General features: G+C 42.5%; 1 protein-coding gene and 1 pseudogene across 1 annotated transcript; one reads left to right on the top strand and one right to left on the bottom strand.

Annotated features, from left to right (window-relative positions):
- Positions 1–251: 251 nt before the first annotated feature.
- Positions 252–23,386, bottom strand: LOC134935482 (serine protease inhibitor Kazal-type 1-like). Its single transcript, XM_063930530.1, has 4 exons — positions 23,282–23,386; positions 22,854–22,894; positions 5,408–5,514; positions 252–780 (listed from the first exon to the last, which is right to left on the bottom strand). Exons 1-4 carry the CDS (start codon positions 23,337–23,339, stop codon positions 735–737), a joined length of 252 nt encoding a protein of 83 aa, XP_063786600.1. The 5' UTR covers positions 23,340–23,386; the 3' UTR covers positions 252–734.
- On the top strand, positions 3,987–4,105 carry LOC134939096 (5S ribosomal RNA; annotated as a pseudogene).
- Positions 23,387–23,615: the final 229 nt, after the last annotated feature.

The raw sequence follows: 23,615 nt of genomic DNA on the forward strand, positions 1-23,615 counted from the left end.
GCGGCATTGAATTTCCATCCATCTCTGAATCAGACCCTAAGTGTTAGGTCATGCAGGATATAAACACTACCTAAGTACACTGCATTATAATGAAGATGTGCTAGATGCTGAGCACAATTACAGCTAATTAATTGTTTTGCAAATTATTTATGTAAATGCCCTAAAAATATATTGTCAATTTTTAAGAAATAATTTTGTACTTATATGAATTTAATATATGTAGTCATTTTTCTGGGGAATAATGTTGCAATTATGTAAAATTAAAATTAAAATAGATACCAATGAGCAATCTCACTTATATTGAAAGTGTTCCCTTTATTTGGAATGAGTTTATTAATGAATTTCCAGATGCCTTATTTGACGTAATGTAAAACTATGAACATTGTAGTAAGGTCCAAAATAGTACAATTGTCACAACATCATGATGCTGGTTATGATTGTGCTATAATAAACAAGTTACATGTGCATTTTTTTTACTATATATTGTTTTAACATTAAGATGTAAGTAAATTAGCCTTGATGAGACAATCTTCTGCTCAAAGTTTAGACGTCTACAGTATTCTTATTTGCATTTAGTTGGATGAAAGCTCAGAACAATCACCACTGCAAATAATACATTTAAATGCATGAAATATACCAGACAGCAATTAAGTAATTATATTAATCAACAAAGCTCTACATAGGGAGTGTAAGGTGACCTTGGCTTGTATTTAACAATGACAAAATCACATTCTTCAGCATCTTTCATTTTTGGTGATTTTAATATGAATGTTCTTCTTTCTGCAAATAGGGGAAAAAAATCAGAGATATAATACATATTGACAAGAGCATGATAGCCTCATGGTTTATTTAAGCTGCTTATTAACATTGCTATTGATGTACTGCTTGTAGGACTGGAAAGGTTAATCTAACAAAAGCCAGGTGCTGATTTTCTCATAACCTTTTGAAACCTTTCCTTATCACTTCTAGCTAGAAGTAATCTTCATGAAAAGAAAAACAAAACACTTGGAAAGAAATATGTGTGGCTAGTTTTATGTATGAAAGATGGGTCTATTACTGCTCTTGTGCCATTTGTGTATGTAATATATCTATATATCTATATGGAGTGGCTAAGATCACAGGACATCTGCAGGTTTAACTACTGTAAATAGCAATTCATCTGTATTTAATATAGGTCTGGGCACATGTACCCAAAATAGTTTGCTAATCATAGATTAGGAAATACATAAACATTTATAGACTTGTAGCTTTCCACAGTGTAACATAATTGACATATGCAGCTGTGAGGAGTTATTGCTAGGAATTTTATACATTATAATATAAAACAACTTACCAGCATAATATACACAGCTTGTGTTCCCATAAAAGCAGCACTCCTCCCTGTTACCCGATTAATGCCCAGATTTATCAAGCCTTGGGTAGTGATAAATTTCACGGTAATAAAGTCCCAACCAATCAGCTCCGTACTGCCCTGTTACAGGCTGTGTTTGAAAAATGACAGTTAGGAGCTAATTGGTTGATACTTTGTCAACGTGCAATTTATCACTTTCCAAGGCCTGATAAATCTGGGCCATAATTACAAACAATTTATTACCCATAATTAAAGGACTTCTCACTGCACACTGCATCTAGTGCATCTCATCCATTTTAATGTATTTAACAGAATGGAGGGTCTGGAGGTTGTCTCTTCTTATAATACTGTAAAGTATATATCACTTCATATTTTCCTTGATTTTATTAATGTATGCTGTTTATAGTACCACTTCTTAATCTGTACTGTTTATTTTATCACTTTAAATGTATTAAGTATTTTAAGAACAACATAGTATTATGACTGTATCCAGTGTGCCTGTCATGTTATTAGATTGATTGTCATCTATACAGTAATCTACTAAGGTTTGTCCCATATCCACCATGTATGCAGAGCCTTCCGTGGCTCCCACTGCAGTGTGAAGCATCACAGATCTTAGCCATAGGACCGATCTGTGCCAGCAAGGGGTACATTTCCACACTGTGATTTGGGGCAGGACAGAGAAGGGGCAGGATGAGGTAGAGCAGTGGGGTCAGTACAGCACAGAGCAGCTGGCAGACCAAGGTGATCCAGCATTTATTGGGTTCCGATATACTAGCATCTATAAAACAAATTATCTGGCAATAAAATTAGGTAATTCCAATGGCATGTATTGACAGTTGGTAAGACCTCTGGATCAGTCAGGGTCTGGTGATAGAGACTGTGGAGGAGGAAGAAGGAGAGGCAGGGAGAAGGTGTTGGGATGGGGAAGAAAGACAAAGCGGGGAAGGAGGAGAAAAAGTGTGGGTGGGGGAGAAGTTGGACATTTCAAAGAAAGAGAAGGGGGGAAGGTTGTGTTGAAGACACAGAAATAAAATAAATAAATAAAAGCCAGGTAACATTGTGCATTACAGTTGGGTGGGTATATAAGAATACAGTAGGGTATATATAATAGGGTCAGAGTTTGACGAATGTGTGGGATGCCGGCTGATCTCAGAGTTTTTTTTAATGTGGCAATCATTTACATGGCAAAACCATTCCTTGTACATGATTGGCGCTTTAAATAAACCTCCGAGTTCATCCGGCATCACACACCTCCAGCAAACCCTAATACATACGATCCAATATATTTGTATTGTTATCATATCTAACTATCATAACATGCTGGGTAGGTATACTGTAAAACTCTTGTACTGTATAAGATGCTGTGGAAATGCGTTATAATAATAATATTGTAACAAAGCGACCTTCCACCAGACAAGATGCTGACACAGTTGTATTGGGAAAGCAGTCTGTTTACTTCCACAGCACAGCAAACAGGTTTTTATCACGGCAAGTTTACTGGGTACCTTAACCAGGCACCGGTCCACAAACAGCATGTACTCAAATCTCAGGCTCCCTGTCTCTAACCCACTGGAGCACCCTCTATCGCTTGGCCACTTGTTGGCATCAGGAGCCCTGAGCCCTTGCCTTAATGAGCTTTATAAAAATGTGGCACAGGTGTGCCTGATTGCTGGGATTGTCAGCTCCAAAACCTGAACCGGACCTGCATGGATGGGAGCCCGCCCACTCTCTCTCTCCTTTACAAACCCCAGAGACCCAAAACCGGCCATGCTAAGGCCGAATGACAACCTGCTGTGTTCCAACACCTTAGCAAAAAGAAAATAAATCTGCACAGGATATAACAATTTCAATTTAGTGAATTTAATGCTATGATATATTAAACCAACATGAAGGCCTACTTGTAATAATAAATTCAGCAAGTAGTTGGTGGTGCTCCAGGAAGATAGTTATGACAACTATGAAAGAGAAAGGTATGGACCTTTGGAGAGAGCAAAGGACCAAAAAAAGAAAACTATAGGCCTTTTCCTGGGCACACTTGAAAATTTTTTTTTTGAAATGATGAAATTATTAAAAATTAACTTTTATTGATATATACTTAAGAAAAAGCGAGAGCTGGCATAAGTGTTTTGAAAGAGCATAAGTGTTTGCCAGCACCAATGTGCCTGGTTAGGCTACACTAAGTGAGAGATATATATAGCTACTCATATTTATATTCATATATTTATATTTTTATGATCATTATGCTCAATCTCTTTCTTTTTGGTGCATAACTACTGGGTAAGGGTGGAGATGGATTACCCCTCTCACAAAGGGACATTTGTATTTTGCAATTTCTATATATGCCTTAATTAAATATTTCTGACATTAACCTTACTATAGACACAACATACATATATATCTTTCTGCCCTGATTTTTTCAGAAAGGGTAATTTCAAACCCTCTTGCCTGAGTCTTTATCATTCCATCACTGTGGGCACCACCAAGCCCTCTCGCTGCCCAGGCTAATTGGGAGCATTTTTTCTGTTTGACAGTATCTATCTCAGGACTGCACAGTTAGCATCATATAACCTGATATCCGATTGATCTTGGGTCCCAACATATTCGGAAAACGGTGTGCCTAGGAGACATACTTACCTACGGTCAGACCGCACTGAGTATGCCCAAACTCGTCTGATCTTGGAAGCCAAGCACTGCAGGGCCTGGTCAGTACCTGGATGGGGAACCACCAGGGAATACTAGGTACCGTAGGTATTTTACTCTCCAACAGCCAAAGCTATTTGGGACTCATTATATCAATCTGATCACAGGTCTATAGTATCTGTCAGATTATATCGGAATCGACGTAGTGACCTCATTCATCCAAACTCCTATGTATGGAGGATATGTATGAATTTCCTTGTGGATGAGGGATCATTTATTTTCGCTTACCCATGATACAACTTTGCCCATAACAGGCACATTGGTGCTGGCAAACACTTATGCTCTTTCAAAACACTTATGCCAGCTCTCGCTTTTTCTTAAGTATATATCAATAAAAGTTAATTTTTAATAATTTCATCATTTCAAAAAAATGTTTTTCAAGTGTGCCCAGGAAAAGGCCTATAGTTTCCTTTTTTTGGTCCTTTGCTCTCTTCAAAGGTCCATACCTTTCTCTTTCATAGTGTTCCAACACCTCCCTGGAGCTTCCTCTTGGTCCATTCCTAAACCCAGGTCGTTTTGGCATACGAACTGTTGTGCCCTGTCCTGCAAACACCTGGGGTGGCATTCGGACTGGACTGCCACACTATCCAGTGCTTAGATCCGTTTGAGTAATGTATAAGCATGTGTTTTTTCCTCTATAGATTATAATGGTATTATGAATAAATCCATTAGTCATGTCATGTTTTATCACAATATAATACAATTTAGTTATAATCTTGTCCAATGGTTATTATGTGTAATGTTCTCGCTGTATTTTGTTGTGCTTAAAATAAACACTGGACATATTCATCTGTCAAATAGTAAAATCTACTTGGAAATAGTTTTCAATTGTTAGTAAATATGATATACAGTATATGTCTTAGCACATTGAAATTGATTGATGTCATGCTGCTGGAGGGAGCTAGTGTTATTACATATTGATCATGCAAGTTCAAGTCTCACTCCTTACTTTTGCCAAAACTAACTTTATGAAAGTTGCTCTCTGGTGTTGAATAATATGACTCACTGTGCAGACTTGACATTTTATAAGTAAATATCTTGCCTCATATACAATAAGACAAATACATGCAACCCCAATTATCCAAAAGGAAATACAAGAGAACAGATAAATGAGAAATATGATATTATTGACAGGCAGGAAAGAGTCCAAGAAGAGTTTTGTAAGGCACATACTTTATTATATGCTAGTCTTTATATATTGTACTGTATATTATACTTTCATTACTTTTTTTGATCTGGCCAAGTGTGAATCATAGCAACAGGAATAAGGGACCATTTTATATACCAGCATTACTCAATTTATGACTAACAAATGGCTACTGTAAGCAGAACATCATGCAATATTGAACTTACCGGTTTTCCATACATAGCACACATTCATTGTCATATGTATGTTGATCATTACCACACACAGGATCGTAATTTCGTGGGCATCTTGCTGTACCTATGTCACAGTTGGGCTGTAAAGTATTTTTACAGTTACTATAATTTTTTTCATGTCTTTATTAACAAGATACATTTGTTTTCTCTCTAACATTACATTATTACATAACAATTTCTAATAATAGAGCGGCTGCATTTCTTTTCCAGATGCAGTATAATCTGTGTTACATTTTGCTCAGAGAAAATGTGTAAGGGATTCTTAAGATGTGGGTCAGGACATAAAAACATCAGATATATGTAGTACAGTAACAATAATTTGTGTAAACAACTAACAATTCTACTATATTTTAATAAAAAATAATATATTTAATGTGGAGCCAATGTTCAGAAAAAAATAATGTTTCAAATCTGAACCACAGGCATAGCTGACTCAGACATAATATAAAAGTAAACAACAGATATTTGTAATCCACATATAATTACATTAAAGTTAAGTAGGAAAACTCTGTTTAAAATCAAAAAAGGTAACAACTGTTCTATAAGGTCCATTTCAAATCTACGCAAATACATCCAACCAAAATTATTCTCTTTTTGCACTTGTGTAAATCATTGTCCTCCAAGCTTTTATGCCAAATTTCTTTAGTGTTTAGCTTGCCCACAGAGGGGAAACCCCCGGTGAGCCCCATTGCCTACAGACCCTTCCTCTGGAGGTCAGGTCAGGTTCCATATCATGCACTCAAATTATGCATTGTTACTCTACTAGAGGGTCAATAACATGGTTGAGTAGGACCATGCATGAAGTTAGGTGCTTGGTTTGTTTCAATGGTACTTATACTAATTTTAGCCCTCCTAAAAATCAAATTAGGCTGTCCTGACACATCCCATTTCCTCTTTTGTAAAGCGGCTCTGTTCTGTGCAATCTAATTATAACATCTCTAATAGATGTCCAAGTTCCTATGAGGTTGCCTCTGCCAGAGCCATCACTAGGTGTTGGCAGACGGTGCATTGCACACAGCGCATTTGTTCTGTGGGCGCACTGTCCACCTTTTTGAATTTATTGAGAGCTGCAGTGTTGGCCATTGTAGCAGGCAGAGTCTATCCCTTGTGTGCTCTGCCCCCTCCAAGTGTGAAGAGACGACCGTGACACTAAAGAAATGTAAGTGACCTGTTGCTGCAGACACACACACACACACACAGGAGTTTACAGCCACGGGTAGTATTACCCTTCTCTGAAGCTCAGCCGCTGGTAGTATTACCCTCCCTACCTCTGGAGCTCAGCCGCAGGTAGTATTACCCTCCCCTCCCCTGGAGCTCAGCCGCAGGTAGTATTACCCTCCCCTCCCCTCCCCTGGAGCTCAGCTGCAGGTAGTATTATCTGAACCCTCCCCTCCCCTGGAGCTCAGAAGCAAGAAGTGTTTCCCTGCCCTCCCCTGGAGCTCAGCTGCAGGTAGTATTACCAAAACCTCCTCCCTCCCCCAGAACTTGCAGCCACGAGATAAGGGCTGGACTGCACACACAGTGCACTGCCGTCTGTCAGTGTAGCTTCAAGCCATGATGAACTTGGAGCTGTTGGCACAGAACCACTTCCGGATCTCTGCAAGTAGGTACCAGGGATGGGGGGGGGGAGTGGCAGAGTGCATCTTGGCAATACACCCCGGAGAGCAGCGCAGTCAACTGGAGAACAATGTCTAACCACCTGCCCTGTGCCAACCGCACCTCCACCCACTTCTTTTTTTTTTTTTTTTTACTTTTTATAGGGTATAACCTAGTCAAGTTTCTCATTTGCAAAAAAAACAGTAATCTGCAAGGAAAGTAAAAGGGTATGTGTTTCTGGTTCTAGTAAATTATATTATTGTAATATGGATGTGAAATCATATTTATAGCAGCCATTTATATGCAAAATCAGTGCCTGCCGTAATGTGTCAAAAGGGGACGCTGTCTGCCGTAATGTGTAAAAAGGGAGACTCTGCCTGCCTTAATGTTTAAAAAGGGGGACTCTACCTGGCAAAATGTGTGATAGTGGCTCTGCCTGGAGTAATGTGTAAAATGGGGCTATACCTGGCGTAATGTGTGACAAGGGCTCTACCTGGTATAATGTGTGTAAGTTGTGCTACTGTGTGGCATAATTTGAATAATGGAGACTACTGTTCAGCGTAATATGAATTGGTATTATTTTGTGGCCAAGCCCCTATATTTTTGTTGCGCGCTATTTTAAATATGGGGGGGCAATGCTGTTTCTTGCACACAGCGCTAAAATGTCTAGTTACGGCACTGGCCTCTGCCTTTAAGATTGAGCTTCTACCACTACATTCTCCATTGGGCCCTTCAATATACACCATGGGGTATATTTACTAAAAGTTGATTTAAGTCGATTTTGATCAATGTTTAGTAAATTTTTGATTGATTTTGTATTTCATGGTCTAAATCAGTGGTTCTCAACCGCTGTACTCAAGTACCCCCAACAGTTCATGTTTTCCAGGTCTCCTCACAGGATTGCAAGTGAAATAATTTGCTCTACCTGTGGGTCTTTTAAAATGTGTCAGTGAGTAATGAATACTAGAGATGAGCGCCTGAAATTTTTCGGGTTTTGTGTTTTGGTTTTGGGTTCGGTTCCGCGGCCGTGTTTTGGGTTCGAACGCGTTTTGGCAAAACCTAACCGAATTTTTTTTGTCGGATTCGGGTGTGTTTTGGATTCGGGTGTTTTTTTCAAAAAACACTAAAAAACAGCTTAAATCATAGAATTTGGGGGTCATTTTGATCCCAAAGTATTATTAACCTCAAAAACCATAATTTACACTCATTTTCAGTCTATTCTGAATACCTCACACCTCACAATATTATTTTTAGTCCTAAAATTTGCACCGAGGTCGCTGTGTGAGTAAGATAAGCGACCCTAGTGGCCGACACAAACACCGGGCCCATCTAGGAGTGGCACTGCAGTGTCACGCAGGATGTCCCTTCCAAAAAACCCTCCCCAAACAGCACATGACGCAAAGAAAAAAAGAGGCGCAATGAGGTAGCTGTGTGAGTAAGATTAGCGACCCTAGTGGCCGACACAAACACCGGGCCCATCTAGGAGTGGCACTGCAGTGTCACGCAGGATGGCCCTTCCAAAAAACCCTCCCCAAACAGCACATGACGCAAAGAAAAAAAGAGGCGCAATGAGGTAGCTGTGTGAGTAAGATTAGCGACCCTAGTGGCCGACACAAACACCGGGCCCATCTAGGAGTGGCACTGCAGTGGGTGGGTGGGGTGGTTTGCGTGAGCTTGGTTACAAGAGGAAGGGATTTACTGGTCAGTGGACTGCTTCCGCTGTCACCCAAAGTTTTTGAACTTGTCACTGACTTATTATGAATGCGCTGCAGGTGACGTATAAGGGAGGATGTACCCCTACTTATTACAGCTTGACAAAGGGAACACACGGCTTGACACCTGTTGTCCGCATTTCTGGTGAAATACCTCCACACCGAAGAGCTGATTTTTTTGGTATTTTCACCTGGCATGTCAACGGCCATATTCCTCCCACGGACAACAGGTGTCTCCCCGGGTGCCTGACTTAAACAAACCACCTCACCATCAGAATCCTCCTGGTCAATTTCCTCCCCAGCGCCAGCAACACCCATATCCTCCTCATCCTGGTGTACCTCAACACTGACATCTTCAATCTGACTATCAGGAACTGGACTGCGGGTGCTCCTTCCAGCACTTGCAGGGGGCGTGCAAATGGTGGAAGGCGCATGCTCTTCACGTCCAGTGTTGGGAAGGTCAGGCATCGCAACCGACACAATTGGACTCTCCTTGTGGATTTGGGATTTCGAAGAACGCACAGTTCTTTGCGGTGCTACTGCTTTTGCCAGCTTGAGTCTTTTCATTTTTCTAGCGAGAGGCTGAGTGCCTCCATCCTCATGTGAAGCTGAACCACTAGCCATGAACATAGGCCAGGGCCTCAGCCGTTCCTTGCCACTCCGTGTGGTAAATGGCATATTGGCAAGTTTACGCTTCTCCTCCGACAATTTTATTTTAGGTTTTGGAGTCCTTTTTTTACTGATATTTGGTGTTTTGGATTTGACATGCTCTGTACTATGACATTGGGCATCGGCCTTGGCAGACGACGTTGCTGGCATTTCATCGTCTCGGCCATGACTAGTGGCAGCAGCTTCAGCACGAGGTGGAAGTGGATCTTGATCTTTCCCTAATTTTGGAACCTCAACATTTTTGTTCTCCATATTTTAATAGGCACAACTAAAAGGCACCTCAGGTAAACAATGGAGATGGATGGATTGGATACTAGTATACAATTATGGACGGGCTGCCGAGTGCCGACACAGAGGTAGCCACAGCCGTGAACTACCGCACTGTACTGTGTCTGCTGCTAATATATAGACTGGTTGATAAAGAGATAGTATACTCGTAACTAGTATGTATGTATAAAGAAAGAAAAAAAAACCACGGTTAGGTGGTATATACAATTATGGACGGGCTGCCGAGTGCCGACACAGAGGTAGCCACAGCCGTGAACTACCGCACTGTACTGTGTCTGCTGCTAATATATAGACTGGTTGATAAAGAGATAGTATACTCATAACTAGTATGTATGTATAAAGAAAGAAAAAAAAACCACGGTTAGGTGGTATATACAATTATGGACGGGCTGCCGAGTGCCGACACAGAGGTAGCCACAGCCGTGAACTACCGCACTGTACTGTGTCTGCTGCTAATATAGACTGGTTGATAAAGAGATAGTATACTACTAATATTATATATACTGGTGGTCAGGTCACTGGTCACTAGTCACACTGGCAGTGGCACTCCTGCAGCAAAAGTGTGCACTGTTTAATTTTAATATAATATTATGTACTCCTGGCTCCTGCTATAACCTATAACTGGCACTGCAGTAGTGCTCCCCAGTCTCCCCCACAATTATAAGCTGTGTGAGCTGAGCAGTCAGACAGATATATAATATATATAGATGATGCAGCACACTGGCCTGAGCCTGAGCAGTGCACACAGATATGGTATGTGACTGACTGAGTCACTGTGTGTATCGCTTTTTTCAGGCAGAGAACGGATATATTAAATAAACTGCACTGTGTGTCTGGTGGTCACTCACTATATAATATATTATGTACTCCTGGCTCCTGCTATAACCTATAACTGGCACTGCAGTAGTGCTCCCCAGTCTCCCCCACAATTATAAGCTGTGTGAGCTGAGCAGTCAGACAGATATATATATAATATTATATATAGATAATAGATGATGCAGCACACTGGCCTGAGCCTGAGCAGTGCACACAGATATGGTATGTGACTGAGTCACTGTGTGCTGTGTATCGCTTTTTTCAGGCAGAGAACGGATTATAAAGTAAACTGCACTGTCCTCACTAGTAAACTCTCTCCACTCAGTCTCTACACTTCTACAGTAACAGTACTCCTCCTAGTCAGCTCCAGTAAATCTCTCTCAGTCTCTTATAATCTAAATGGAGAGGACGCCAGCCACGTCCTCTCCCTATCAATCTCAATGCACGTGTGAAAATGGCGGCGACGCGCGGCTCCTTATATAGAATCCGAGTCTCGCGATAGAATCCGAGCCTCGCGAGAATCCGACAGCGTCATGATGACGTTCGGGCGCGCTCGGGTTAACCGAGCAAGGCGGGAAGATCCGAGTCGCTCGGACCCGTGAAAAAAAACATGAAGTTCAGGCGGGTTCGGATTCAGAGAAACCGAACCCGCTCATCTCTAATGAATACACCTGTTCAACTGCTCGGTGACCTGGAAAACATGAACTGTTGGGGGTACTTGTGGACCAAGGTTGAGAACCACTGGTCTAAATCACACATTTATCAACAGATGATTTTTTTATATCCTTTTACAGAAAATATGTCAAAAATAATTTTTTAGTAAATGTGGGATTTAGGGGTATATTTACTAAAAGTCGATCTTGGTTGATGTTTGGTAAATTTTGTATTTTAGGGTCTAAATTCCACATTTACTAACAGATGATTTTTACATATGTTTTTTAAACAATTTCAAAAATCATCTGTTAGTAAATGTGGGATTTAGGGGCATGTTCATCCTAAAAAAGAGAAGTTTTAGTTATCAATTCTTATTGAATTCTCACAAAAAAAAAAATCAGTATTCATCATGCTCATATCTTAAAATTATCACTTCCATAAAACTGGTCTTTTTGTGAAGACAGTTTTTCGGAAAAGTGATAATTTTCACCATTATCTGAGCTTCCCCCTTACAGGGAGGGAGAGCAGCTCCACTACCCGTCTGCTTTCCCTCCCTGCATTCTCACCCCTGGGTGTCTGCTTTCCTCCCCGCAGCCTCTCATTAGTGTTCCCGTATCCTCCCCCCCCCCACAGCCTCCCCCCCAACCCCCATGCTCACCCAGCACCCGGAGCAGGCGATATCACCTTCCCCTCCCTGCATCTCCCACATCCTCATCCACAAAGAAAAGGGCAGCGGGCATTGGAGGTCACAGCAGCGGGCAGCAGGGGTCACAGCAGTGGGCAGCAGTGGTCACAGCAGCATAGTTTACTGAGGTGGATGTTGGCTTCTGTCGTGTCTCCGCTCCCTGCAGCATCCATCCACAGCCTCTGCCCCTGTGCCTGCTGTGGATCTTCTCCCCGCCGGGACATCAGCTGTAACCTCCGCCTCCCCTGCCCCCACTGCCAGCACCTTAGTACCAGGGATGCCCAGCTGGAGAGATCACTTTTTCAGAGTATGATGAATGTCACAATTTCTTCATCCCCTGGGGAGTGAAGAAATTGTTACTTTTAAAAGATGATGAATACGCCCCTTAGACCATGAAATACAAAATTGATCAAACATTGACCAAACTTCGAGAAAGAATTGATCAAAGTCGACCCAAATTGACTTTTAGTAAATAAACCCCCACATGTCTAATTCCCATTCATTGAAAGCAACTTAATAAAATCAGAGCTTATATTTATATGAATGAGAATATTCTGGAAAAGGTTCATGGTTGAAATGGTAATTTAAAAGTCCAACCTAATTCAACCTCAGCATCACCCTTTTATCATTTAAAATTATATTCAGTATCTCTCCTATAAACTTATTACTTTAGCCTCATCCATGCAGTGTTTTTTATCTATGAAAAAATAAAAACACTACGCAGAAAAAATGTGCTTGTACGCACCTACAGTAAAGTTATAAGTTTATACAGGATTTAGGGGTAGCTGTACCAAGCTATAAAAAAGTGGAGAAGTGAGCCTGTGGAGAAGTTGCCCATGGCAACCAATCAGCTGCTCTGTATAATTTTATAATATGCAAATTTAAAATTTTACTTTACTGCTGATTGGTTGCCATGGACAACTTCTCCACTTGCTCATTTCTCCAATATTTTCACTGCTTAGTACATCTCCCCCTTAGTGTAGCTTCCATACTGTAGACAAGACGCTTATCTTATTCCTATTTTAAATTATTTAATTTGCTTTTTTTCATGTTTTTTGAACCAGTTGCTTTGCTACTTTTTCCTTCATTGTGCTACTTTGTTCTCAATTTTGCAAATAGTCTAATAGGTACTTAGGATTAGTGTTTTTGCCTTAACAAAATTGATGCATGGCAAGGGTCACTCAGATCTGACCAGTCATTCGCCGGTTTAAACTGGTTTGTAAGGGCATATTTACTAGAGATGAGCGGGTTCGGTTTCTCTGAAACCGAACCCGCACGAACTTCATGTTTTTTTCACGGGTCCGAGCAGACTCGGATCCTCCCGCCTTGCTCGGTTAACCCGAGCGCGCCCGAACGTCATCATGACGCTGTCGGATTCTCGCGAGACTCGGATTCTATATAAGGAGCCGCGCGTCGCCGCCATTTTCACACGTGCATTGAGATTGATAGGGAGAGGACGTGGCTGGCGTCCTCTCCATTAGAAATTAGATTAGAAGAGAGAGAGAGATTGTGCAGAGTCAGACAGAGTTTACCACAGTGACCAGTGCAGTTGTTGTTAGTTAACTTTTATTTATTTTAATATATATCCGTTCTCTGCTATATCCGTTCTCTGCCTGAAAAAAACGATACACAGCAGCAGCCAGTCACACAGTGTGACTCAGTCTGTGTGCACTCAGCTCAGCCCAGTGTGCTGCACATCAATGTATAAAAGGCAAAGCTTATAATAATTGTGGGGGAGACTGGGGAGCACTGCAGGTTGTTATAGCAGGAGCCCCCAGGAGTACATAATATTATATTAATTTAAAATTAAACAGTGCACACTTTTGCTGCAGGAGTGCCACTGCCAGTGTGACTAGTGGTGACCAGTGCCTGACCACCAGTATAGTAGTATATTCATTGTTGTATGTATTGTATACTATCTCTTTATCAACCAGTCTATATTAGCAGCAGACACAGTACAGTGCGGTAGTTCACGGCTGTGGCTACCTCTGTGTCGGCAGTCGGAACTCGGCAGGCAGTCCGTCCATCCATAATTGTATTACAATATATACCACCTAACCGTGGTATTTTTTTTTCTTTCTTTATACCGTCATAGTGTCATACTAGTTGTTACGAGTATACTACTATCTCTTTATCAACCAGTGTACAGTGCGGTAGTTCACGGCTGTGGCTACCTCTGTGTCGGCAGTCGGCAGGCAGTCCGTCCATCCATAATTGTATTATTATTATAATATATACCACCTAACCGTGGTTTTTTTTCCATTCTTTATACCGTCGTCATAGTGTCATACTAGTTGTTACGAGTATACTACTATCTCTTTATCAACCAGTGTACAGTGCGGTAGTTCACGGCTGTGGCTACCTCTGTGTCGGCAGTCGGCAGGCAGTCCGTCCATCCATAATTGTATTATTATTATAATATATACCACCTAACCGTGTTTTTTTTTCCATTCTTTATACCGTCGTCATAGTGTCATACTAGTTGTTACGAGTATACTACTATCTCTTTATCAACCAGTGTACAGTGCGGTAGTTCACGGCTGTGGCTACCTCTGTGTCGGCAGTCGGCAGGCAGTCCGTCCATCCATAATTGTATTATTATTATAATATATACCACCTAACCGTGGTTTTTTTTCCATTCTTTATACCGTCGTCATAGTGTCATACTAGTTGTTACGAGTATACTACTATCTCTTTATCAACCAGTGTACAGTGCGGTAGTTCACGGCTGTGGCTACCTCTGTGTCGGCAGTCGGCAGGCAGTCCGTCCATCCATAATTGTATTATTATTATAATATATACCACCTAACCGTGGTTTTTTTTCTATTCTTTATACCGTCGTCATAGTGTCATACTAGTTGTTACGAGTATACTACTATCTCTTTATCAACCAGTGTACAGTGCGGTAGTTCACGGCTGTGGCTACCTCTGTGTCGGCAGTCGGCAGGCAGTCCGTCCATCCATAATTGTATTATTATTATAATATATACCACCTAACCGTGGTTTTTTTTCCATTCTTTATACCGTCGTCATAGTGTCATACTAGTTGTTACGAGTATACTACTATCTCTTTATCAACCAGTGTACAGTGCGGTAGTTCACGGCTGTGGCTACCTCTGTGTCGGCAGTCGGCAGGCAGTCCGTCCATCCATAATTGTATTATTATTATAATATATACCACCTAACCGTGGTTTTTTTTCCATTCTTTATACCGTCGTCATAGTGTCATACTAGTTGTTACGAGTATACTACTATCTCTTTATCAACCAGTGTACAGTGCGGTAGTTCACGGCTGTGGCTACCTCTGTGTCGGCAGTCGGCAGGCAGTCCGTCCATCCATAATTGTATTATTATTATAATATATACCACCTAACCGTGGTTTTTTTTCCATTCTTTATACCGTCGTCATAGTGTCATACTAGTTGTTACGAGTATACTACTATCTCTTTATCAACCAGTGTACAGTGCGGTAGTTCACGGCTGTGGCTACCTCTGTGTCGGCAGTCGGCAGGCAGTCCGTCCATCCATAATTGTATTATTATTATAATATATACCACCTAACCGTGGTTTTTTTTCCATTCTTTATACCGTCGTCATAGTGTCATACTAGTTGTTACGAGTATACTACTATCTCTTTATCAACCAGTGTACAGTGCGGTAGTTCACGGCTGTGGCTACCTCTGTGTCGGCAGTCGGCAGGCAGTCCGTCCATCCATAATTGTATTATTATTATAATATATACCACCTAACCGTGGTTTTTTTTCCATTCTTTATACCGTCGTCATAGTGTCATACTAGTTGTTACGAGTATACTACTATCTCTTTATCAACCAGTGTACAGTGCGGTAGTTCACGGCTGTGGCTACCTCTGTGTCGGCAGTCGGCAGGCAGTCCGTCCATCCATAATTGTATTATTATTATAATATATACCACCTAACCGTGGTTTTTTTTCCATTCTTTATACCGTCGTCATAGTGTCATACTAGTTGTTACGAGTATACTACTATCTCTTTATCAACCAGTGTACAGTGCGGTAGTTCACGGCTGTGGCTACCTCTGTGTCGGCAGTCGGCAGGCAGTCCGTCCATCCATAATTGTATTATTATTATAATATATACCACCTAACCGTGGTTTTTTTTTTCCATTCTTTATACCGTCGTCATAGTGTCATACTAGTTGTTACGAGTATACTACTATCTCTTTATCAACCAGTGTACAGTGCGGTAGTTCACGGCTGTGGCTACCTCTGTGTCGGCAGTCGGCAGGCAGTCCGTCCATCCATAATTGTATTATTATTATAATATATACCACCTAACCGTGGTTTTTTTTCCATTCTTTATACCGTCGTCATAGTGTCATACTAGTTGTTACGAGTATACTACTATCTCTTTATCAACCAGTGTACAGTGCGGTAGTTCACGGCTGTGGCTACCTCTGTGTCGGCAGTCGGCAGGCAGTCCGTCCATCCATAATTGTATTATTATTATAATATATACCACCTAACCGTGGTTTTTTTTCCATTCTTTATACCGTCGTCATAGTGTCATACTAGTTGTTACGAGTATACTACTATCTCTTTATCAACCAGTGTACAGTGCGGTAGTTCACGGCTGTGGCTACCTCTGTGTCGGCAGTCGGCAGGCAGTCCGTCCATCCATAATTGTATTATTATTATAATATATACCACCTAACCGTGGTTTTTTTTCCATTCTTTATACCGTCGTCATAGTGTCATACTAGTTGTTACGAGTATACTACTATCTCTTTATCAACCAGTGTACAGTGCGGTAGTTCACGGCTGTGGCTACCTCTGTGTCGGCAGTCGGCAGGCAGTCCGTCCATCCATAATTGTATTATTATTATAATATATACCACCTAACCGTGGTTTTTTTATACCACCTAACCGTGGCAGTCCGTCCATAATTGTATACTAGTAAACTATCCAATCCATCCATCTCCATTGTTTACCTGAGGTGCCTTTTAGTTCTGCCTATAAAATATGGAGAACAAAAAAGTTGAGGTTCCAAAATTAGGGAAAGATCAAGATCCACTTCCACCTCGTGCTGAAGCTGCTGCCACTAGTCATGGCCGAGACGATGAAATGCCAGCAACGTCGTCTGCCAAGGCCGATGCCCAATGTCATAGTACAGAGCATGTCAAATCCAAAACACCAAATATCAGAAAAAAAAGGACTCCAAAACCTAAAATAAAATTGTCGGAGGAGAAGCGTAAACTTGCCAATATGCCATTTACCACACGGAGTGGCAAGGAACGGCTGAGGCCCTGGCCTATGTTCATGGCTAGTGGTTCAGCTTCACATGAGGATGGAAGCACTCAGCCTCTCGCTAGAAAACTGAAAAGACTCAAGCTGGCAAAAGCACCGCAAAGAACTGTGCGTTCTTTGAAATCCCAAATCCACAAGGAGAGTCCAATTGTGTCGTTTGCGATGCCTGACCTTCCCAACACTGGACGTGAAGAGCATGCGCCTTCCACTATTTGCATGCCCCCTGCAAGTGCTGGAAGGAGCACCCGCAGTCCAGTTCCTGATAGTCAGATTGAAGATGTCAGTGTTGAAGTACACCAGGATGAGGAGGATATGGGTGTTGCTGGCGCTGGGGAGGAAATTGACCAGGAGGATTCTGATGGTGAGGTGGTTTGTTTAAGTCAGGCACCCGGGGAGACACCTGTTGTCCGTGGGAGGAATATGGCCGTTGACATGCCAGGTGAAAATACCAAAAAAATCAGCTCTTCGGTGTGGAGGTATTTCACCAGAAATGCGGACAACAGGTGTCAAGCCGTGTGTTCCCTTTGTCAAGCTGTAATAAGTAGGGGTAAGGACGTTAACCACCTCGGAACATCCTCCCTTATACGTCACCTGCAGCGCATTCATAATAAGTCAGTGACAAGTTCAAAAACTTTGGGTGACAGCGGAAGCAGTCCACTGACCAGTAAATCCCTTCCTCTTGTAACCAAGCTCACGCAAACCACCCCACCAACTCCCTCAGTGTCAATTTCCTCCTTCCCCAGGAATGCCAATAGTCCTGCAGGCCATGTCACTGGCAAGTCTGACGAGTCCTCTCCTGCCTGGGATTCCTCCGATGCATCCTTGCGTGTAACGCCTACTGCTGCTGGCGCTGCTGTTGTTGCCGCTGGGAGTCGATGGTCATCCCAGAGGGGAAGTCTTAAGCCCACTTGTACTACTTCCAGTAAGCAATTGACTGTTCAACAGTCCTTTGCGAGGAAGATGAAATATCACAGCAGTCATCCTACTGCAAAGCGGATAACTGAGTCCTTGACAACTATGTTGGTGTTAGACGTGCGTCCGGTATCCGCCGTTAGTTCACAGGGAACTAGACAATTTATTGAGGCAGTGTGCCCCCGTTACCAAATACCATCTAGGTTCCACTTCTCTAGGCAGGCGATACCGAGAATGTACACGGACGTCAGAAAAAGACTCACCAGTGTCCTAAAAAATGCAGTTGTACCCAATGTCCACTTAACCACGGACATGTGGACAAGTGGAGCAGGGCAGGGTCAGGACTATATGACTGTGACAGCCCACTGGGTAGATGTATGGACTCCCGCCGCAAGAACAGCAGCGGCGGCACCAGTAGCAGCATCTCGCAAACGCCAACTCTTTCCTAGGCAGGCTACGCTTTGTATCACCGCTTTCCAGAATACGCACACAGCTGAAAACCTCTTACGGCAACTGAGGAAGATCATCGCGGAATGGCTTACCCCAATTGGACTCTCCTGTGGATTTGTGGCATCGGACAACGCCAGCAATATTGTGTGTGCATTAAATATGGGCAAATTCCAGCACGTCCCATGTTTTGCACATACCTTGAATTTGGTGGTGCAGAATTTTTTTAAAAACGACAGGGGCGTGCAAGAGATGCTGTCGGTGGCCAGAAAAATTGCGGGACACTTTCGGCGTACAGGCACCACGTACAGAAGACTGGAGCACCACCAAAAACTACTGAACCTGCCCTGCCATCATCTGAAGCAAGAAGTGGTAACGAGGTGGAATTCAACCCTCTATATGCTTCAGAGGTTGGAGGAGCAGCAAAAGGCCATTCAAGCCTATACAATTGAGCACGATATAGGAGATGGAATGCACCTGTCTCAAGTGCAGTGGAGAATGATTTCAACGTTGTGCAAGGTTCTGATGCCCTTTGAACTTGCCACACGTGAAGTCAGTTCAGACACTGCCAGCCTGAGTCAGGTCATTCCCCTCATCAGGCTTTTGCAGAAGAAGCTGGAGGCATTGAAGAAGGAGCTAACACGGAGCGATTCCGCTAGGCATGTGGGACTTGTGGATGCAGCCCTTAATTCGCTTAACAAGGATTCACGGGTGGTCAATCTGTTGAAATCAGAGCACTACATTTTGGCCACCGTGCTCGATCCTAGATTTAAAGCCTACCTTGGATCTCTCTTTCCGGCAGACACAGGTCTGCTGGGGTTGAAAGACCTGCTGGTGACAAAATTGTCAAGTCAAGCGGAACGCGACCTGTCAACATCTCCTCCTTCACATTCTCCCGCAACTGGGGGTGCGAGGAAAAGGCTCAGAATTCCGAGCCCACCCGCTGGCGGTGATGCAGGGCAGTCTGGAGCGACTGCTGATGCTGACATCTGGTCCGGACTGAAGGACCTGACAACGATTACGGACATGTCGTCTACTGTCACTGCATATGATTCTCTCAACATTGATAGAATGGTGGAGGATTATATGAGTGACCGCATCCAAGTAGGCACGTCACACAGTCCGTACTTATACTGGCAGGAAAAAGAGGCAATTTGGAGGCCCTTGCACAAACTGGCTTTATTCTACCTAAGTTGCCCTCCCACAAGTGTGTACTCCGAAAGAGTGTTTAGTGCCGCCGCTCACCTTGTCAGCAATCGGCGTACGAGGTTACATCCAGAAAATGTGGAGAAGATGATGTTCATTAAAATGAATTATAATCAATTCCTCCGCGGAGACATTGACCAGCAGCAATTGCCTCCACAAAGTACACAGGGAGCTGAGATGGTGGATTCCAGTGGGGACGAATTGATAATCTGTGAGGAGGGGGATGTACACGGTGATATATCGGAGGGTGAAGATGAGGTGGACATCTTGCCTCTGTAGAGCCAGTTTGTGCAAGGAGAGATTAATTGCTTCTTTTTTGGGGGGGGTCCAAACCAACCCGTCATATCAGTCACAGTCGTGTGGCAGACCCTGTCACTGAAATGATGGGTTGGTTAAAGTGTGCATGTCCTGTTTTGTTTATACAACATAAGGGTGGGTGGGAGGGCCCAAGGATAATTCCATCTTGCACCTCTTTTTTCTTTTCTTTTTCTTTGCATCATGTGCTGATTGGGGAGGGTTTTTTGGAAGGGACATCCTGCGTGACACTGCAGTGCCACTCCTAGATGGGCCCGGTGTTTGTGTCGGCCACTAGGGTCGCTAATCTTACTCACACAGCTACCTCATTGCGCCTCTTTTTTTCTTTGCGTCATGTGCTGTTTGGGGAGGGTTTTTTGGAAGGGACATCCTGCGTGACACTGCAGTGCCACTCCTAGATGTGCCCGGTGTTTGTGTCGGCCACTAGGGTCGCTAATCTTACTCACACAGTCAGCTACCTCATTGCGCCTCTTTTTTTCTTTGCGTCATGTGCTGTTTGGGGAGGGTTTTTTGGAAGGGACATCCTGCGTGACACTGCAGTGCCACTCCTAGATGGGCCCGGTGTTTGTGTCGGCCACTAGGGTCGCTAATCTTACTCACACAGCTACCTCATTGCGCCTCTTTTTTTCTTTGCGTCATGTGCTGTTTGGGGAGGGTTTTTTGGAAGGGACATCCTGCGTGACACTGCAGTGCCACTCCTAGATGGGCCCGGTGTTTGTGTCGGCCACTAGGGTCGCTAATCTTACTCACACAGCTACCTCATTGCGCCTCTTTTTTTCTTTGCGTCATGTGCTGTTTGGGGAGGGTTTTTTGGAAGGGACATCCTGCGTGACACTGCAGTGCCACTCCTAGATGGGCCCGGTGTTTGTGTCGGCCACTAGGGTCGCTAATCTTACTCACACAGTCAGCTACCTCATTGCGCCTCTTTTTTTCTTTGCGTCATGTGCTGTTTGGGGAGGGTTTTTTGGAAGGGACATCCTGCGTGACACTGCAGTGCCACTCCTAGATGGGCCCGGTGTTTGTGTCGGCCACTAGGGTCGCTAATCTTACTCACACAGCTACCTCATTGCGCCTCTTTTTTTCTTTGCGTCATGTGCTGTTTGGGGAGTGTTTTTTGGAAGGGACATCCTGCGTGACACTGCAGTGCCACTCCTAGATGGGCCCGGTGTTTGTGTCGGCCACTAGGGTCGCTAATCTTACTCACACAGCTACCTCATTGCGCCTCTTTTTTTCTTTGCGTCATGTGCTGTTTGGGGAGGGTTTTTTGGAAGGGACATCCTGCGTGACACTGCAGTGCCACTCCTAGATGGGCCCGGTGTTTGTGTCGGCCACTAGGGTCGCTTATCTTACTCACACAGCGACCTCGGTGCAAATTTTAGGACTAAAAATAATATTGTGAGGTGTGATGTGTTCAGAATAGGCTGAAAATGAGTGTAAATTATGTTTTTTGAGGTTAATAATACTTTGGGATCAAAATTACCCCCAAATTCTATGATTTAAGCTGTTTTTTAGGGTTTTTTGAAAAAAACACCCGAATCCAAAACACACCCGAATCCGACAAAAATAATTCGGTGAGGTTTTGCCAAAACGCGTTCGAACCCAAAACACGGCCGCGGAACCGAACCCAAAACCAAAACACAAAACCCGAAAAATTTCAGGCGCTCATCTCTAATATTTACTAATTATTGGGTCCCATACTTTTTTTTTAAAGACTGTTTATTGAAGAGTTTTAGCAAAATACAATATATAAACAGTTGGAGGGAGGGAGGACTAGAGAGAAGGGAAAAGGGAGGGAGGGGAACAGAAGGAAGTGCAGCATTAAACAATGAAATAATGAACCCAGAATCAAGCAGTGGTGAATTCAGATCATCATAGTATAGAACAGCTAGTGCCATCATAATGGTCCCAGACCTTCTAAGTATAATTTCTTATTGTCACTTCGCATCATTAAAAAATTAAGTACCACCGAAATGTACTTTTGTACACATACTGCGGTCCCCTGTTGATAGATTTAGGGGATACTTACAATCCTAATCCTAAACCTAACCCTCCCCCTAGTGTCTAACCCTAATGCTCCCCCTGTTCCCTAGCCCTAATCCCCACACTGTTGCTTAACCCTTACTGCCCCCTTCCACAGCCTAACCATAACCCTCCCCCAAGTGCCTAACCCTAACTGTCCTCTTCAGCAGTCTAACCCTAACCCTCCCCCAAGTGCCTAACCCTAATTGTCCCCTTCAGCAGTCTAACCCTAACCCTGCCCCAAGTACCAAACCCTAATCCCAGCCCTAACCCTCATCCTAATCCTAAAAATCTTGACAAATTTTGTGTCAAAATTCTGTGTTGAATTTTTGAACCTGTTGACCTGTTGACTGTTGACCATCTGGTGTCTATTTACTGTCTATCTTCTATCCAATTACCCAGACACCACCATTTTAACCCACAAATACATTCTTCTGTGTATAAAAAGAGGTGCTTTCTTACATAAGTGAGCAACTGACATCACTGAAGAACATTTGCACTATGCTATGACATGTTTGTAAATGACCCATAATATGTCATCTCTATCACTGAAATAATAGTCAATACATGACACTAGCATGATTTGCCAAATAGAGACAGGATTTTGGTGGCTCTCTATAAATTTTTACAGCTCTGAAAAGTTTCCCCCTTGAGCTTCTGCACAGGGCTACATGAGTCTAGAGGGTTATTATAAAAGGAACAAAGATGTTTCATCTCTTCCTGAAACCCAACAAGCCCTGTACAGTATAAACAGTACATGCAATAACCAACACCGATAAAGTGTCACTATTTACAGTACAGTTATATTTACTTTACCTCTCTTCCTTCAGCAGAAGCAGCATTGGTCTTTGCAGTATCTGTAATGGAATATAAATAATACAGATGACTTATACTAGGAATAATTCTGTTGTAAGCCAAGACTCCTTTATCATTCTGCTTTAGTTATTCATTGGAAGAACCACATTTCTAATTATCATTAGTTTACTAGCCCAACATTAGATTACTTAGCAATCAAAACTCAAACTTAAGAATGACAGAAGCGTTTTAGGACACAGTTGTGTTATATAGTGCAGTCAGCAGCGCTTATGTTACTGTTTATGGTGAATCGTAAATTATCCTGCAACTTGTGCTTGGAAATTAAAGTTATTGGTTTACATTTTCTAAAATTCAAAATAGCAAACATTGTATATTACATGATACTGTATAGTATAATATAATATAATATAATATAATAGGTTACTTACTTGCGAGAAGACAGAGAACAATCATTGTTGTCACTGATAAAGTAACAATAAACTTCATATTTGAAGGTACTGTAGATGGTCTTTCTCAAATATAAAAACTGCTCAGTTACTGAATATGTATTTGAAATAACTCACAGATATCTAGAGTATAGTCCATCATTTATAGCACATCATATTTGCTTACAAGTTATTCAAGTTATCCATTAACAGAAAAAAACAACAACTACGTACGGTAATTAACATTGCTGTGTATTGCACACTGGGAAAGTACAGGTTGCACAGAAGTATGAAGGAAAGCAAATACTGATATGTAACAGTGAGATCATACTGTAGG

The sequence above is a fragment of the Pseudophryne corroboree genome, chromosome 6, assembly GCF_028390025.1.
Source record: "Pseudophryne corroboree isolate aPseCor3 chromosome 6, aPseCor3.hap2, whole genome shotgun sequence".
NCBI lineage: Eukaryota > Metazoa > Chordata > Amphibia > Anura > Myobatrachidae > Pseudophryne > Pseudophryne corroboree.

Bases quoted from the DNA above. Each gene is read 5' to 3' on its own strand.
- LOC134935482 (XM_063930530.1), bottom strand. From the start codon at position 23,339: ATGAAGTTTATTGTTACTTTATCAGTGACAACAATGATTGTTCTCTGT. The intron at 22,895-23,281 runs GTAAGTAACCTA...ATTCCATTACAG, and splicing joins TGTTCTCTGTCTTCTCGCAA to ATACTGCAAAGACCAATGCT. The intron at 5,515-22,853 runs GTAAAGTAAATA...AATACTTTACAG, and splicing joins CTTCTGCTGAAGGAAGAGAG to CCCAACTGTGACATAGGTAC.